Genomic DNA, 16,579 nt, shown 5'->3' on the forward strand with positions numbered 1-16,579 from the left:
TCTGGACGACGACGAGCTATAATTCAAACACTTATTAACATGCTGGATAGATACAGGCTGACTGCGTTCATACAGGAAGGCGAACTTCACACACACTGCGACTGTGTGACAGGGCATCAAGAGGTTACACTCTGGACCCATCACAATCAAGCATCTTTCAGAAACCAATAGGGACACTCGTTACTATCCCATGGTTCCAACATTACAGTTAACACATCTTACTCATATATTCTATGAGAATATTACATCCCCTTTCTTATAGAAAAAGAGAGTTTCAAATTGTAGCCCTTTTAGGTTATCAGTGTGGTGTTAATAACAAAATTAACGGGTATATTTTAATCACAGTACAGCAAAACCAAACCTCAGCAATAATGCAATACTTTAATGACTATTGTAACACTCTTTTTTTTTTAAATTACCGAACTAGTTTATCCAATAGAGTATGTAACATATGCTCCAGCATAACTCAATACCAACCAATATATGCTGTGCAACCATCTATTTATTTATTTGTTTTGAAATAAAGGTGGGTTTTATAAATCCAGAACAACACGCTGACGACCTTGGGCTGAAGTTGCTGGTGGGTGTTGGGTAGGATGGAGCGTAGCCGACGACTCATAAGCAGCTGAGCCGGCGATCTGAAGCTGTCAACTGGAGTGTTGCGATGCTCTAGGAGGCTCAGATAGGGGTCTTGGTTAGTTTTGGCCTTCTCCATGAGTGATTTGGCAATCTGTACAAATTTTTCTGCAAGGCCATTGCTCTGGGGATAGTTGTTTGAGCTCCCAGGTGCTGGCAAAAGTTTCGAACTCCATGCACTTGAATTGAGGGCCACTGTCCGATATAACAGTTATGCCATGTCTAGCAAAGGCTGCTTTCAGTTTGTGTATGACAGCTGAAGCTGTTGTGCTGTGTAGCTTGTCAAGTTCAAAATATCTGCTGTAATAATCTACTGTGACTGTAATTCTCATTGTTCCATGTGAGCAAGTCAGTGGTGACTGTTTGCCAGGGATTTGGGATTTGGTGACTTATCATGGGCTCTTTAATGTTGGAGGGTCTGTGTTCGAGGCATGTGGGGCACATACCAACCATCTCCTCGATCTGTTTGTTCACCCCGGGCCAGAACAGGATGTCACAGGCTCTCTGCTTGCACTTTTCAATGCCCATATGACCTGCATGTATTCTGGATAACATATCTGTGCGCAGTGAGGTAGGCATGATGACTTTCTCACATGACACCATTCATTTGCGAGAGCTCATCTCGGTGGTTCCAGTATTCTTCTATGCTCTGTGGGCACATTCTCCTCTCATTTGGCCATCCATCTTTGATTGTTTGGCTCAGTAGCATTAGCTGTGTGTCTTTTTCAGTCTCTGTTCTGATCACTTTTAGTTTAGTGTCACTAACAGGCAAGCCGTTGTACACTGTATGTACACTGCAAAAAGCAAGCTTTCAAAAGCAAGAAAAAAAAGTACAAAAATTAGGTCTATTTTGCTTAAAAATAGCAAAAGTATCTGCCAATGGAACAAGAAAATTTTGCTTGTCAAGACTTCCCAAAACAAGTAAAAATATCTAACGTCAATGAACCCAAAAATACCTTAGAATTAGTGTATTTTAACTAATAACAAGTGCATTTTTCTTGATTCTAATGAAATACACCTGACCTATTTTCTCAATATGTTGAAAAATATTCTTAAATTAAGTAAATGCTAGAACCATAATCTTGATATAATGACATGCACTAGGCATTATATTTCTTGAAACCAGCAAAGTCATACTATAAACTAGTGTACTTTTCTTGATACAGCTAAGCACATTTTTCTCATATGTTCTTGAAATAAGGCACAAGCCATGGAATTAATGCTTAAATAATCAGTGATCCTAACAGTACTAGAAGAGGAAATGGCACAGACCTGGTTAAATGAAATGTTTATTATATTTAACGTGCACATGAGTACAACAAACATGACAGCCTCAAGGCTAAAAGGCAAAAGTGACACTTGAATACACTCACACTCACACAGATATACAGTATATACACTCACACAAAGTAGTGTGCATGCAGCTGCATATCAGTTGGACCCAGGCAACAAATTATTTCCTGCTTAAAATCACCCAACAGAAATTATATCTAGTGCAAAACAGACCGTGTGTGTGTGTGTGTGTGTGTGTGTGTGTGTGTGATGATATGAGGTGGTGAGAGTGTGGGTGGAGCCTAAACTGACAGGTATAATAACATACATAACAATATATAAACATCTGATACAGTGCCAGTGACCTCAACAAACTGTATTACTCAAGGCAAACATTAATGGAACCAGACATTAGCTTTGATATTTATGTACTACTCTGTGATGAATCTTTTCCACTCAGCCATAGCTTTCTTATATGAGGATGTCATGTCTCTGTCATGTATGGTGTCCATTAAGACCTCTGTTTGCACCACAGAGAGGAGTGTGGCTATGCATTTCGGGTAGGTGAGGTGAAAAGTGTAGTAGCATGCCATTATGTACATCACGCTGTTAGGGATGTCCTCTTTTGGGAAGATGAACACAGGCATTGTGCCAATAGCCAGGATGCAGTTGGTCTCACACACAATGACGACGGGGCTGAGCAGTGGTCTTCCCTGGAGGAAGGTGTTGGGGTCTTCGGCAGACTGAAACACAAAAAGAAAAACAATCACACACAATTCATTGTTGAGAGACTGTGGTCAAGTAATGGAACACAAGAAAAACTGTACGCTGTCATACATGCAGGAATTTCTTACCTCAAGGATGTGAAGCATACTCTCACTTGCATGCCCCAACTTCTTGGGTGGAGCAACGGGCGATGGAAACAGGTCCGGCAAAGCCTTCATCATGGCAATGGTTTGCTTTACTGTGAAAAACAAAACCATCTAACTTTATTTACTGCAATCAGTTATTTAAAAACAAAACAAAACAAAACAAATCATTAAACAAACATGGCCACCAACTTTCTATTAGGTCTGTAATTACCTTTATTTGACGATGGAGGCCTCATGACTTTTTTTGAAGACCCCATAAAACTGGGCCTTTTCACAAAAGGCCCCCCAGCGATCCTTCAGCTCGGGTACCAAGTGGGACTTTCCTTGAGTGAGAATCCTCTGCAGTTCACCTATGATCTGCCACAAAAAGACATGTAGAAAATATCTTTAAAAATAAAATATCAGTATTAATATTTTACTACTACAATCTTATCAAATATAAACTTAAAATGATTTGATTTGCTTACATGATCCACTTCTCTGAAGCAGGGATATGCTTGAAGAATTTTGGTAGGTCTATCCTGCTCTTTCATAACATCCGAGTCAATGTAAGCCCGTCTTGCTTGGTATTCAAGGTCCAAGAGCTGGGCAACATCCTTCTTGTTGGGTCTGGGCTTGGATTTGTATAGCTCCTGCAGAACTCTGTAGTGTCTAGCCTGGTTCTGTGGGCTGTCAGTAGTTTCAGGTCCTTCTGTTGAAATGAATTTACTATCACTGTTTCTACCATTACAGTTTTAAGATATATAACAAAAACAAATACCCAAAGTATAATGAAATAATAATTAATGAGGTTATTTTTTTTTAATATAAAACTAAATTAGAGCATCCCCCCTTGTCAATACTATTAGTAGTTTTAACACCAAAACACAATCTCAATATGTGCTCTTACCATCCAACTGTTCACCCTCTGGGGAACTGCTTGCTTGTGGTGATCTTTCCAAGATTATGGTGGAAGCATTGGACTCACTGTCATTAGCGGATGACTCCAGGCTGCTGCTACTCTCAAAGCTAATGCCCCGTTGCCTCTTTCTCGAAGGAGTTGCTCCCTGCTTCTTTTTAGCTGGTGTCACATGGATATTGGAAATCATCCCCTGCAGCTCTCTTGATGGAAATCATGCTTGTTACTGTATTTCTTATTAAGCGACAGCGAAGCTCTTTGGAAAGTGTATAGCCCTCTTCTTGTCCAGCACGCTGTTTTTCAAAAAAGGTGGTTCTTGACTGCTCCAGCTCTGTGTCTGTGTATACGACATATTGCGGGCTTACAAACTGTACAGTTCTGCTCTTAACACGTTGGTCTCCTAGGTTTGAAGGGGGGAGAGAAGTGGGGGAGGAAGAAGGCATGGGCAATAGGGGTTGAGGTAGCGGGGTAGTGGGAGCTGGCAAGCTCACAAGTCCCAGAGGAGGTGCCTGGTTTGTCTGAATCCTCACTCTGAAAAAGATAAGCATTTATCATAAGTCAATAGCAGTGCATTAGAAACTACCATAAAGGCAATGCCTCACTGAAATTATGAATCACGGCATGATCAAATCTCCACAATGTTAAAATGTAATATCACCTGATTTTCTCCATGTGTCATCTTCCAAATGGCTCCCCTTCTTAAAAAGTGCTCAGGCCCCGGAAAGAGATCACGCAAGTCCTCCTTAGAAAGACTTGGGAGCATGTCTGTGCTGATATTAGCAGCTGAAAAACACAAACAGCCACATTATAAATATACAGTATAATTTAATAAACTGGTTGTTAAGTCACAATCTGTATTCAAAGGGTAAGAATGTGCTAATTGTGGCAGCAGAGAAGCACACATCCAAGCAGGAAGGAGGTCAAGTCTTTCCACCATTTCAACTAAAGGCAGAAATGATTTTATCTATTTTATTTCTATTTTATGATTTTATCTGATTTTATTTATTAACCCTATCAACCAGTTTTTCCCATTAATTAAGGAGACTTTGGTGGCCGCTATCTCTCATCTCCTTCAGTGTGGGCCCCTTGGACTCAGTGTCTCTCTTACCCACACACGTGCACAGATAGCATGGGAATATAAATAAATGCTGAGCTGCTAAACAGTTAATTGTACAGTGTTGCAATGACCGAGCAAGTATAATATTACACCCCCCCTTCCCTCCCAAACTGTGCAGAGAGTCAGACCCTCCCGCAGTGTCATGCTAACATTAGCCAAAAAAAGTAAGCCAAAGCTAAATGAAGCTAACTACCTACATTCTGTACCATAATACGGATTCTGGTAATAAAACACTATCAATAATTTTTTTAAGGTGTGACTGTTTGTGTAGTTACTAATTAACTGCTCATAGCCTCCATGTAACAGGTCAGCAAGTAAACCAGTTTGTTAAAATTAGCATGCGACTATGTGTTAGCCAACTTCACAATTAGCTTAACTCCCAAAGACAGAAAAAAGCAAATTAACATTACCTTTCAACACTGCGACTTCTGTAGGATCCATACCCGAAAAAGCCCCTCCATCTTCATCCATGGCGTCGCGAGTTCAGAGGAGTTGCAAAGGCCAGACAGCACGACAAAGGTCAGCTAAAGCTAAAGCTAGTTTAGATGGGGGGGGGGGTACATGTAAATATTATATAAATGGAGAATATGACTCATACTTTGAAATTCATACAGAATATTTAAAGACTTATCACTGCAACCAGTCACTCCTATACATTATAAATACTACTAATAAAAAAAAATTATAATATTCATAGAGCTCCCCTATTTTTGTAGATAATGGTGAAGTACTTAAGCTATTTCATTTCACTTTTCCCCGTCGTTTTTGGAGACTACAGAAGAAACTCCAACAGTGCATGTTTTGAATATAACTTTGTTAATTTAAAATGATTTGGCGGTGCGTTATCTGCCTTGTTTTCATCACTTTTTCACTGAAACTTTTACTGAGCCACATCAATCGAATGCACAGCCGCAGTCCGGATTTCAGGTTGCTGTGTGGTATTGATGGGTGTACTGAGGAATATCGAGTGTATAACTCATTCTATCATCATGTAAAGAGAAGACACGCCAAACAACTTCTTCAAAGCACCAATCCAGGATATGGCAACCACGCAACGGAACATCCACATGAGGAAAGCCAAGAGCTGCCAACAAAACTGCTGCAGGAGCAGGTGAGTAACTATTAGCCCCATTTTTTTTTTCTTCCATGACATCCTGTTAGCTTTAGCAAAGACATTCTTTGGCTTAAGGACCCTCTGACTGACTTTTGACTTTTTTCTTGTTCCAGTGGGTGAAACTAATGTTGACAAAGGGATGATTTACAATCGGAAGTTTGTCTGTTGTGTTTTATTTTGAAATCTACTGGATGCCCTGTGCGCTTGACTTCCGGTGTTGCGATTATGACTCTCTAGTCCGTGAAGTCAAACGCACAGAGCATTTTCAAAATAAAACACGGAAACGCCCCCGATCGTGTATCATCGCTTTGTCAACATTAGTTTCACTTACTGGCACAAACTACCATCGTCAATCAGTCAGAGGGTCTAACAGGTAACAGAACGTCACGCATGAAGAAAAATTGATTATAAGTATATTTTACTTACATGAAAATATGCTCATGAAAAAATGTCCAGTTATTGGTTCCTTGTGTGATACAGCACAACATTCAACCTGATTATCTTTCACAGGATTGCAGCATCACCAGCTCTCCACTACTCTGTACAACTGACACAGATGAAGGGCAAATGGACACAAACCAAGACAGAGCTGTGCAACCGGTAAGTTACTCTCCTGGTGATAGTCCACTGAAATTGACCATCAAAGAATCACAATGAATATTGAGTCCAATAAATTCTCAGCCATTTCATATCAGATTGAAATCCCACACAGTCTGTATTGTTTGTATCAGTATTATTTGACACCTCATGTATGAATGAAAAGACAAAATGTTATGTGACAGCTAAAACATGCTAGATTAAAGGACTAATTATAAGAACTATTTATTCTGTGATTAACATTGTACCTGACATGTAACTATGAATGTCAGATAAAATCAGGATACTCAATACAATTTCAACTTTTTTAGGATCTGACCACACAGGCCACTGCCTTTGTGATAAATGCTCGGGCAAAGCACCGTCTCTCACAGGTAAAATATTTTTTCAAAACAGACCACAATTTTTATTTGCTTATTTACAGTTACATGTAGTAAAGTATAACTTGTTGAAAAGGTCCTGTTATGGTTGGTGGACAGTCTGCCTGCCATGTTCTCCTATTCACTACAGTCATTTGCCTATAATAATGTCCATGTCATGAGCAAAACTGTTTTTTACATGTATCATGAAGTTGTGTTACTCTTCTCATTTTCAGAGAGGCATGAATGACATTGTTGCTGGAGTGCAGCAGTACCAGTCGTCACTGGTGAGCAACCTGAGGAGCCATATAGAGCAGGTGCTAAAGAAGCATTTGGAAAACACATCAGGACACCTCCAAAAAGAAGTAATGGATGTATTTGACAGTTTTGTTGACCCATTCACAAGTGTTACCACAACATTTCGACAGAACAGTGCTATGAAGAAGCAGTTAAGCATTTTGGATGCAGACGAAATTCCAGTTTCTCAAACTATATGCAAGAGGAAACGTGGAGCATCACAAGACTTTTTCATTAAAAACAAAGTCTTTCATTACATACCATTGGTCAAAAGTCTAGAGCAATTCTTATCACACCCGAAGATATTCTCTATGATTGAGAAGGGACCACAAAGGTGCAAAGAGGGATTTTTTCAGGACATTGTTGATGGCTTCTTTTTTAAAGCACATCCCTTCTTTTCAGAGAAACCAAATGCATTGAAAATTGTTCTGTACACAGATGAAATAGAGATTTGTAATCCACTCGGATCCTTCACGTCAAAAAATAAACTATTGATGGTGTATTACACCCTAGCAAACATTAATCCAAAATACAGGTCTAAACTGGCTGCTATTAGATTACTTGCCATGGCTAGATCCGTAGACCTCCGTCAGTGTGGTATAGATGTAATATTGAACAAAATCAAAGAAGACATGGATGCATTGTACAATGGTGTTGAAATGCAAACAATTAATGGACAGAAAACTATTTTTGGTGCCGTGGTCTCTGTCTGTGGTGACACTCTGGCACAGCATGAACTGGCAGGGTTCAAGGAGGGCGTTGGCTTTGCCTATAGTAAATGCAGACACTGTGAGTGTTCATTTGAGGACATGCAGTCACACTTCAATGAGGATGCATTTACTAAAAGAACATTGAAGAGGCATATCAGGCAGACCCATGAAATAGAAAAGGCAGATACAGATTTGCTTCGCAACAACTTGAGAACAACATATGGGATCAATCGAAGGAGCAAATTAGTTGAATTCCCTGCCTTTGACATTATACAACAAACTCCTCAAGACATTATGCATGTCATTCTGGAGGGTACAGCTCCTTTGGAAATCAAGAGTGTTTTGCACCATCTTGTTCAGTCAGGAGTGATGGATCTGGACTCTGTGAATTCTGCTATTCTGGGTTTCCCTTATTCCCCTCTGGATGTGAGAGATCGGCCATCCCCAATTTCACTAACTACATTAATGTCAAGTGACGGTAAATTAAAACAGTCGTCTGGGCAAATGCTTGTCCTGCTAAGGACATTACCATTTGTTTTGCGAAGCTTGAATGACAATGCATATGTGCATCTAATAAATGAGCTAATAGAGATTGTGCAGATAGTGTTTGCACCTGTTCTTACCGTTGCAACTGTTTCTAGATTGAAGTCACTGATTGAAACTCATATGAAGCATTGGAAAGAGCTTTTCCTGGAACGCAATATTACACCTAAGCAGCATTATCTGATACATTTGCCATCACAAATTAAATCACTGGGTCCAATGGTTAGACATATGTGTATGCGGTTTGAATCTAAACATTGCCTCTTTAAACAATGGGCTTCGAAGCTCAATTTTAAAAATATTTGCAAGTCTTTGATCAGTCAGAACCAGCTATATGAAAGCTGCCAAAATATTGACCCTTCATTACACCCAATCTTTTCAAATGAAAGAGAGATGGGACCTGTGTCTGAGATTCAAGACCTTCAGTATTTACAAGGAAAACTGAGAGACTTCCTAGGTTATGATGAAGTAAACCACGCTGTGTCAGTCAAGTGGCTTATGATAAATGGCAATAAATACACAACACAGAAGTCAATGATCCTTGCCAAAGTAATAAATGGTAATATGCCAGAATTTGGACTGGTCAAAAACATATATCTTGTTGATTCTAGGCTTTATTGTTTGGAATACCAACCATTTCAAACTATAAACTTTGATAGAAGCGTCATGGCCTATCAAGTTGAGATCCCACACCTTGCGCAGGCTACTGAGTTAGTCGATGCTGAAAAGATGGTGGATTTTACTCCTTATTACACAACTAGCAGCAAAGGCCAAGAGTTTCATGAGTCCAAAATCCAAACATGCCTTTAGTCCTAACACTGGTGGTGAATGTGTGTGGACGACATAGACTTTCAACATTAACTGGGTGTCCTTATACTGACATTTTATGTTGCATTCTGACAACTAGTTGGTCACCACCATAGCCATAAAGTGGGTGAGTTGAGGGTTGTAGTACATGCTGTAGTCCCAACTTCCTGAACACATATGTGGGAATGACTTAATATCACTTTCTTGTGTCACTGCATCAATAAACAAATCCTCGGTGTCTGCATTTGTGTGTGCTTCATTTTCACTTACTGTGTGGGCTCCTTTTCCTTGCATGGAACAACACACCTTTGCAAAATGGTTCCACTGGTTGCATATCTTGCACTGTTTTCCTTTTGCTGGGCAGCTGTCTTTGAGTCCATGTGCTCTGTTCCCACAGTAGCCGCATTCTTTATGGAGCTCTCCGTCTCCTTCTGCCTTGGAGACGTTGCTTGGGTTTCTTTTTGTATTGCCCTGCCGCGTTTTCCAGGCCGTGTTTTTTGAAAACTGCCAGCTGATAGCATGAACAGCATGCTCGTGCGGGCCATGGTTGCCACCAGCTATAGTTTTAAGCTGTGCTTGTGCTATTTCATGAGATCTGGCGATGTCTATTGCTTTTTCCAGCGTTAGCTCTGAACCGACACTCAACAGCTTCTCCCTCACTCTAGGTAAATGGATCCCAAAAACCACACGGTCTCGTATCATCTCTTCACTGTTAGCATAATTACAGTCTTTCACAAGCAGTCTTAAATCTATGGAGTTATATTTGTGCCACAATCCTGAGCGAGCAATTGTAGATTCTGAGCACAGAAAAATTATTTGTGAGCACAGAAAAATATTTTGTGCACAGAAAAACGTTGTGAGCACAGCGAAATATTTTGAGCACAGAAAAATTTGTTGTGAACACAGAAAAATATTTTGTGAGCACAGAAAAAAAAATTGTGCAGGCACACAAATCAACTTTTGAGGACAAATTAAATGTGTCTTCTCACAAACTCAGTCTTGGTGCGCATGCAGTCCACAGCATACTCACTCAAGATGTCTCTCTCTCCCTCTCGACCTGCCCTCACTGTGTGCTCAACTTTCCCTGCTGCGCTCGCTCAAGTTGTCCTCGGCATTACAAATGTGCCACAATTATCAACCAATCAGAAAACTTGGGGGGCGGGTAAACTCTGATTGTCTGCTTCGGCTCCAATGACCCAGACGTTTGCTATTCAGCTGGCACCACCAGAACCGAGAGTTGGTGGAGACGGGGAGAGGCTACCTCATGTCAGTCACGACTGGTCTTCAGGTAAGCTCACTTTAAGCGAATATACATAAAAATAGCTATTTTGTAAATATTGCATGCAGGGTTAGCAACATTAGTCGGGGTTTAGCAACATAAGTTGCTAAGCCCCAACCGAGTATGCTAGCACAGGTGAAGAGCCCAGATTCCTACTCCTAACAGGCTAGCTAGCTTAGTAAACATTAGTTGCTTATAAGTCACAGACCCAAGCAGCAAACATATCAGCTAATATAATTTAGCCATTGCTAGGTAGCCATAACTCTTTCCAGCACATGAACAGTCTCCATGTGGACAACAAATCAGTGTTGAATTCGGGTAACACAAGAGACTCCAGTTGTTTCTGTCATGTCCCTCCAGTGTGGTATAGTATTGTGTAGTATAAGTTAATTGAACAACCTGGGCTCATGTGTTTTGTCTTTTTTTCTCCACCTTGCAGGCTCATAAGTCTGCCAGCATTCCAGACGGCGCTGTCTGTGTGCGTCTCCCGACTGGCCACCTGTATATTTATGACATGTATGTTATGTCTTGTTTATCTTTTGTTTTGACTATGCAGTCTGAAATAAATGTGTGATCATTAACTTGAATCATATGTGTCTCTTTATTTTATTCACACACAAAATTGAACCTTATCGTGGTGGAGGGGTTTGAGAACCTAAATGATCTTAGGAGCTATGTTGTCGGGGGCTCTGCCCCTGGTAGGGTCTCCCAAGGCAAACAGGTCCTAGGTGATGGGTCAGACTAAGAGCGGTTCCAAAGCCCCCTATGGAAAGTTCAACACCAGGGTCAGTTACGTCGCCGGGATTGGCATTACCGGGGCCCCACCCTGGAGCCAGGCCTGGGGTTGGGGCTGGCAGGCGAGCGCCTGGTGGCCGGGTCTTTGCCCACGGGACCCGGCCGGGCCCAGCCCGAAGGAGCGACGTGGGCCCGCCCTCCCATAGGCTCATCACCCGCGAGAGGGTTCAGAAGGGGCTGATGCGTTGTGATTTGGGTGGCAGTCGTGGGCGGGGGCCCCGACAACCCAATCCCAGGACATGGAATCTCACAGTGGGGACATGGAATGTCACCTCGCTTGGGGGGAAGGAGCCTGAGCTAGTGCGGGAGGTTGAGCGGTACCGGCTAGAGATAGTCGGGCTCACCTCCACGCACAGTCGGGGCTCTGGAACCCAACTCCTTGAGAGAGGCTGGACTCTTTTCTACTCTGGAGTTGCCCACAATGAGAGGCGGCGGGCTGGTGTGGGCTTGCTAATAGCCCCCCAGCTCAGCCGCCATGTGTTGGAGTTTTCCCCGGTGAACGAGAGGGTCGCCGCCCTGCGCCTTCGGGTCAGGGATAGGTGCCTCACTGTCGTTTCGGCCTATGGGCCAAATGGCAGCGCAGAGTACCCGGCCTTCTTGGAGACCTTGGGAGGGGTGCTGGAAAGTGCTCCGACTGGGGACCCCATCATCCTGCTGGGGGACTTCAATGCTCATGTGGGTGGCGATAGTGTTACCTGGAGGGGCGTGATTGGGAGGAACAGCCCCCCCGATCTGAACGCGAGTGGTGTTCTATTATTGGACTTCTGTGCTAGTCACAGTTTGTCCATAACGAACACCATGTTCAAGCATAAAGGTGCCCATCAGTATACGTGGCACGGGGACGCCCTAGGTCGGAGGTCAATGATCGACTTTGTGGTCGTGTCAACTGACCTCCGGCCGTGTGTCTTGGACACTCGGGTGAAGAGAGGGGCTGAGCTGTCAACTGATCACCACCTGGTGGTGAATTGGATCCACTGGCAGGGGAGGAAGCTGGACAGACTTGGCAGGCCCAAACGTACTGTGAGGGTCTGTTGGGAACGTCTGGTGGAACCATCTGTCAGAGAGGTCTTCAACTCTCACCTCCGGGAGAGCTTTGACCAGATCCCGAGGGAGGCTGGAGACATCGAGTCCGAATGGACCATGTTCTCTGCCTCCATTGTGGACGCGGCCATTCGGAGCTGTGGCCGTAAGGTCTCCGGTGCCTGTCGCGGCGGCAATCCCCGAACCCGGTGGTGGACACCGGAGGTAAGGGATGCCGTCAGGCTGAAGAAGGAGTCTTATCGAGCTTGGCTGGCTCGTGGGACTCCTGAGGCAGCCGACGGGTACCGGCAGGCCAAGCGTGCTGCGGCCCGGGTGGTTGTGGAAGCAAAAACTCGGACATGGGAAAAGTTCGGGGAGGCCATGGAGGAGGACTACCGGTCGGCCTCGAGGAGATTCTGGCAAACCATCCGGCACCTCAGGAGGGGGAAGCAGTACCCTGCCAACACTGTTTACAGTGGTGGTGGGGAGCTGTTGACTTCGACTGGGGATATTGTTGGACGGTGGAAGGAATACTTCGAGGACCTTCTCAATCCCACTGACACATCTTCCGTAGAGGAAGCAGAGGCTGGGGACCCAGAGGCTGACTCATTCATCACCCAAGCTGAAGTCACTGAGGTAGTTCGGAAGCTCCTCAGTGGCAAGGCACCGGGAGTGGATGAGATCCGCCCTGAGTACCTCAAGTCTTTGGATGTTGTAGGGCTGTCTTGGCTGACACGCCTCTGCAACATCGCGTGGCAGTTGGGGACAGTGCCTCTGGACTGGCAGACTGGGGTGGTGGTCCCTCTATTTAAAAAGGGGGACCGGAGGGTGTGCTCCAACTACAGGGGGATCACACTCCTCAGCCTCCCTGGTAAAGTCTATTCCAGGGTACTGGAGAGGAGAATTCGGCCAATAGTCGAACCTCGGATTCAGGAGGAACAATGCGGTTTTTGTCCTTGTCGTGGAACACTGGACCAGCTCTATACCCTCCGCAGGGTGCTTGAGGGCTCATGGGAGTTTGCCCAACCAGTCCACATGTGCTTTGTGGACTTGGAGAAGGCATTCGACCGTGTCCCTCGTGGCATTCTGTGGGAGGTGCTTCGGGAGTATGGAGTTCGGGGCCCTCTGCTAAGGGCCGTACGGTCTCTGTATGATCGGAGCAGGAGCTTGGTTCGCATTGCCGGCAGTAAGTCAGACCTGTTCCCGGTGCATGTTGGACTCAGGCAGGGCTGTCCTTTGTCACCGGTTCTGTTCATTATTTTTATGGACAGAATTTCTAGGCGCAGCCAGGGGCCAGAGGGAGTCCGATTCGGGGACCACAGGATTTCATCTCTGCTTTTTGCAGATGATGTTGTCCTGTTGGCTCCTTCGAACCAGGACCTTCAGCTTGTACTGGGGCGGTTTGCAGCCGAGTGTGAAGCGGCTGGGATGAGAATCAGCACCTCCAAGTCTGAGGCCATGGTTCTCGACGGAAAAAGATGGCTTGTTCCCTCCGGGTCGGAGAAGAGTCCCTGCCTCAAGTGGAGGAGTTTAAGTATCTTGGGGTTTTGTTTACGAGTGAGGGGAGGATGGAATGCAAGATTGACAGACGGATTGGTGCGGCGGCAGCAGTAATGCGGTCGTTGCGCCGGTCTGTCGTGGGGAAGAAGGAGCTGAGCCGAAAGGCGAAGCTCTCGATTTTCCGGTCAATCTACGTTCCTACCCTCACCTATGGTCATGAACTCTGGGTCATGACCGAAAGAACAAGATCTCGGATACAAGCGGCTGAAATGAGTTTCCTCCGCAGGGTGGCGGGGCGCTCCCTTAGAGATAGGGTGAGGAGCTCTGTCACCCGGGAGGAGCTCGGAGTAGAGCCGCTGCTCCTCCACGTCGAGAGGAGTCAGCTGAGGTGGCTTGGGCATCTATATCGGATGCCTCCTGGGCGCCTCCCTAGGGAGGTGTTCCGGGCATGCCCCACTGGGAGGAGGCCCCGGGGAAGACCCAGGACACGCTGGAGTGACTACGTCGCTCGGCTGGCCTGGGAACGCCTTGGGGTCCCTCCGGAACACCTGGAAGAAGTGTCCAGGGAGAGGGAAGTCTGGGTGTCCCTGCTCAGACTGCTGCCCCCGCGACCCGGCCCCGGATAAGCGGAAGATAATGAATGAATGAATGAATGAAAATTGGGAAGCTATTTTGATGGTTAAGCATGTTGTTTTTTGTCATATTGTCATATTCCTATCACATTTTAAGTAAAAACATGTTCATTTCGACCATAGATAGTGAGATATTTGCTGACTGAAAATAAATAAATGAAGGTCATAGAAGCTGTAGAGAGGCCGCGATGTTTGATTCATTGTCCAAACATCCTCTGGAGAGCATTTTTGACCCAATGCTGATGTCTCGGCGACATCTTCCCAATGAGCAAACGCCCTCCATAAGAAGTCTCGCTGATGCAACTTTATTCATCGTGCTGACGTCGGCAAGACGTGTGTGTGTTATCTGGGGAGGTTGCTGCATCCCTTTGGCTTTGTTGCTTCCCACCAAAGGTCAAAAGATAGGAAAATTCGACTGGATGAAAACACATTTTCGGTCAGTATTTCACTTTAAATATTAGTATTATTGAATGATATTACATTATAGTGCTGCCCTGTTGCATTGATTGGATTAAGTAACGTTACACCTCCATGTATTTTGAGACATCTGACAGTGAATGACAGTTTCCACTCATGTCCCTCTTCAACAATCCTGTTTTTGGCTGTACACCTTCAGCTTGTCTCTTCCTCAGCTGAGACGCTCTGGTTGCTACGATACAGAATATCTGTGGCACAGTCATTAAATTTATGTTTCACAAGCTGCAGCAGACAGATAACGCTATTTTATGTTATCAACAAATACTGAATGTGGAAAGTCAGCACAATGCGTTGTGACTTTCATATCTGTCTGTTTTATTGTTTAATGAGCGTTTTTAGCAGTATGGGAGTCGAGTTAAGTTACTGCAGATGTAATTACATTTCCTGCTTTTGCTGCTTCATAACAAAAGCTTTTACGTAACAAAATAGCTGGAGACTTTTAATGTGAAGAATGTAGAGGAAGTTAAGTGTTTATCCTGTTTTACAGTTTCTGGACTCTGCTGAGCTCTCGTCCTCCATATGGCTGTTAGTACGGCTTCTGTAGCAACGGAGCAGCAGAGCAACGGTGATACCTCAGCAATAAACACTGCAGAATTTTGGTGATTGACCAATCAGAATCAAGTTTTTAAGAGTGCCATATTCTAATGTTAGTGAGCTTCTGCTTTTCTCTCCGACATTAATTAACTGACCGAACTTTAGCAACCTAGCTAATTTGGTTTACAAGCTGAAGGTGTACAGACAAAAACAAACATAATTTCATAAAGGTTCATAAAACATGACAGAATACTAAAGCACAAACTATTTACATGTGGCTGTGGTGTGACATTTTCGTTATGTTATATTTTCAATATGAGTGAATCACTAAGTGGCAGATGTGTCAAGATACATGGAGGTGTAACGTTAATGTTAATCCAATCAGCGCAACAGGGCAGCACTATAATGTAATGTCATTCAATAATACTAACATTTAAAGTGAAATACTGACCGAAAATGCGTTTTCATCCAGTTGAATTTCCCTCCCCCTTGACCTATGTGAGAAGCAGCAACTCCACCGGCATGCTGTAACCTCATTGGAGCCGAAGCAGCCAATCAGAGTTTACCCGCCCCCCAGGTTTTCTGATTTGTGGCACATTCGTAACGCCGAGGACAACTTGAGCGAGCGCAGCAGGGAAAGTTGAGCACACAGTGAGGGCAGGTCGAGAGGGAGAGAGATACATCTTGAGTGAGTATGCTGTGGACTGCCCATGCACCAAGAATGAGTTTGTGAGAAGACACACATTTAATTTGTCCTCAAAAGCTGATTTGTATGCTTGCACAATTTTTTTTTCTGTGCTCACAAAATATTTTTCTGTGTTCACAACAAATTTTTCTGTGCTCAAAATATTTCGCTGTGCTCACAAATTATTTTTCTGTGCTCAAAATCTACAATTGCTCACTCAGGATTGTGGCACAAATATAACTCCATATAAATCAGTTACAAACTGTTCAAACGGCTTGATAACTCCTTGTACTTTTTCATGGAATTTTTAATGAGCTGTGGCGCGAGGAGGAGGTGAAAGAATTTAAAGATGATTTTGTTACCAAAAAGGGAAAGGGCTCGACAACGCCACCCTGGGAATTTCACCCAGAGAATTACTTCTATGATATAAGGCAC

The 16,579-nt window shown here is 43.9% G+C and overlaps 1 protein-coding gene and 1 pseudogene across 1 annotated transcript; one reads left to right on the forward strand and one right to left on the reverse strand.

Annotated features, from left to right (window-relative positions):
- Positions 1-2,158: 2,158 nt before the first annotated feature.
- Positions 2,159-3,868, reverse strand: LOC146306309 (uncharacterized; annotated as a pseudogene).
- Positions 3,869-5,696: 1,828 nt separating this feature from the next.
- LOC146306310 (uncharacterized) lies at positions 5,697-15,494 on the forward strand. Its single transcript, XM_084711769.1, is given in 7 exon segments — positions 5,697-5,906; positions 6,818-6,880; positions 7,102-7,713; positions 7,716-7,759; positions 10,438-10,510; positions 11,783-11,971; positions 15,456-15,494. Coding segments are annotated over 7 exon segments (1,230 nt in total).
- The last annotated feature ends 1,085 nt before the right edge of the window (positions 15,495-16,579 follow it).

This window comes from Lutjanus erythropterus, chromosome 23 (genome assembly GCF_056507025.1).
Source record: "Lutjanus erythropterus isolate fLutEry1 chromosome 23, fLutEry1.hap2, whole genome shotgun sequence".
NCBI lineage: Eukaryota > Metazoa > Chordata > Actinopteri > Lutjaniformes > Lutjanidae > Lutjanus > Lutjanus erythropterus.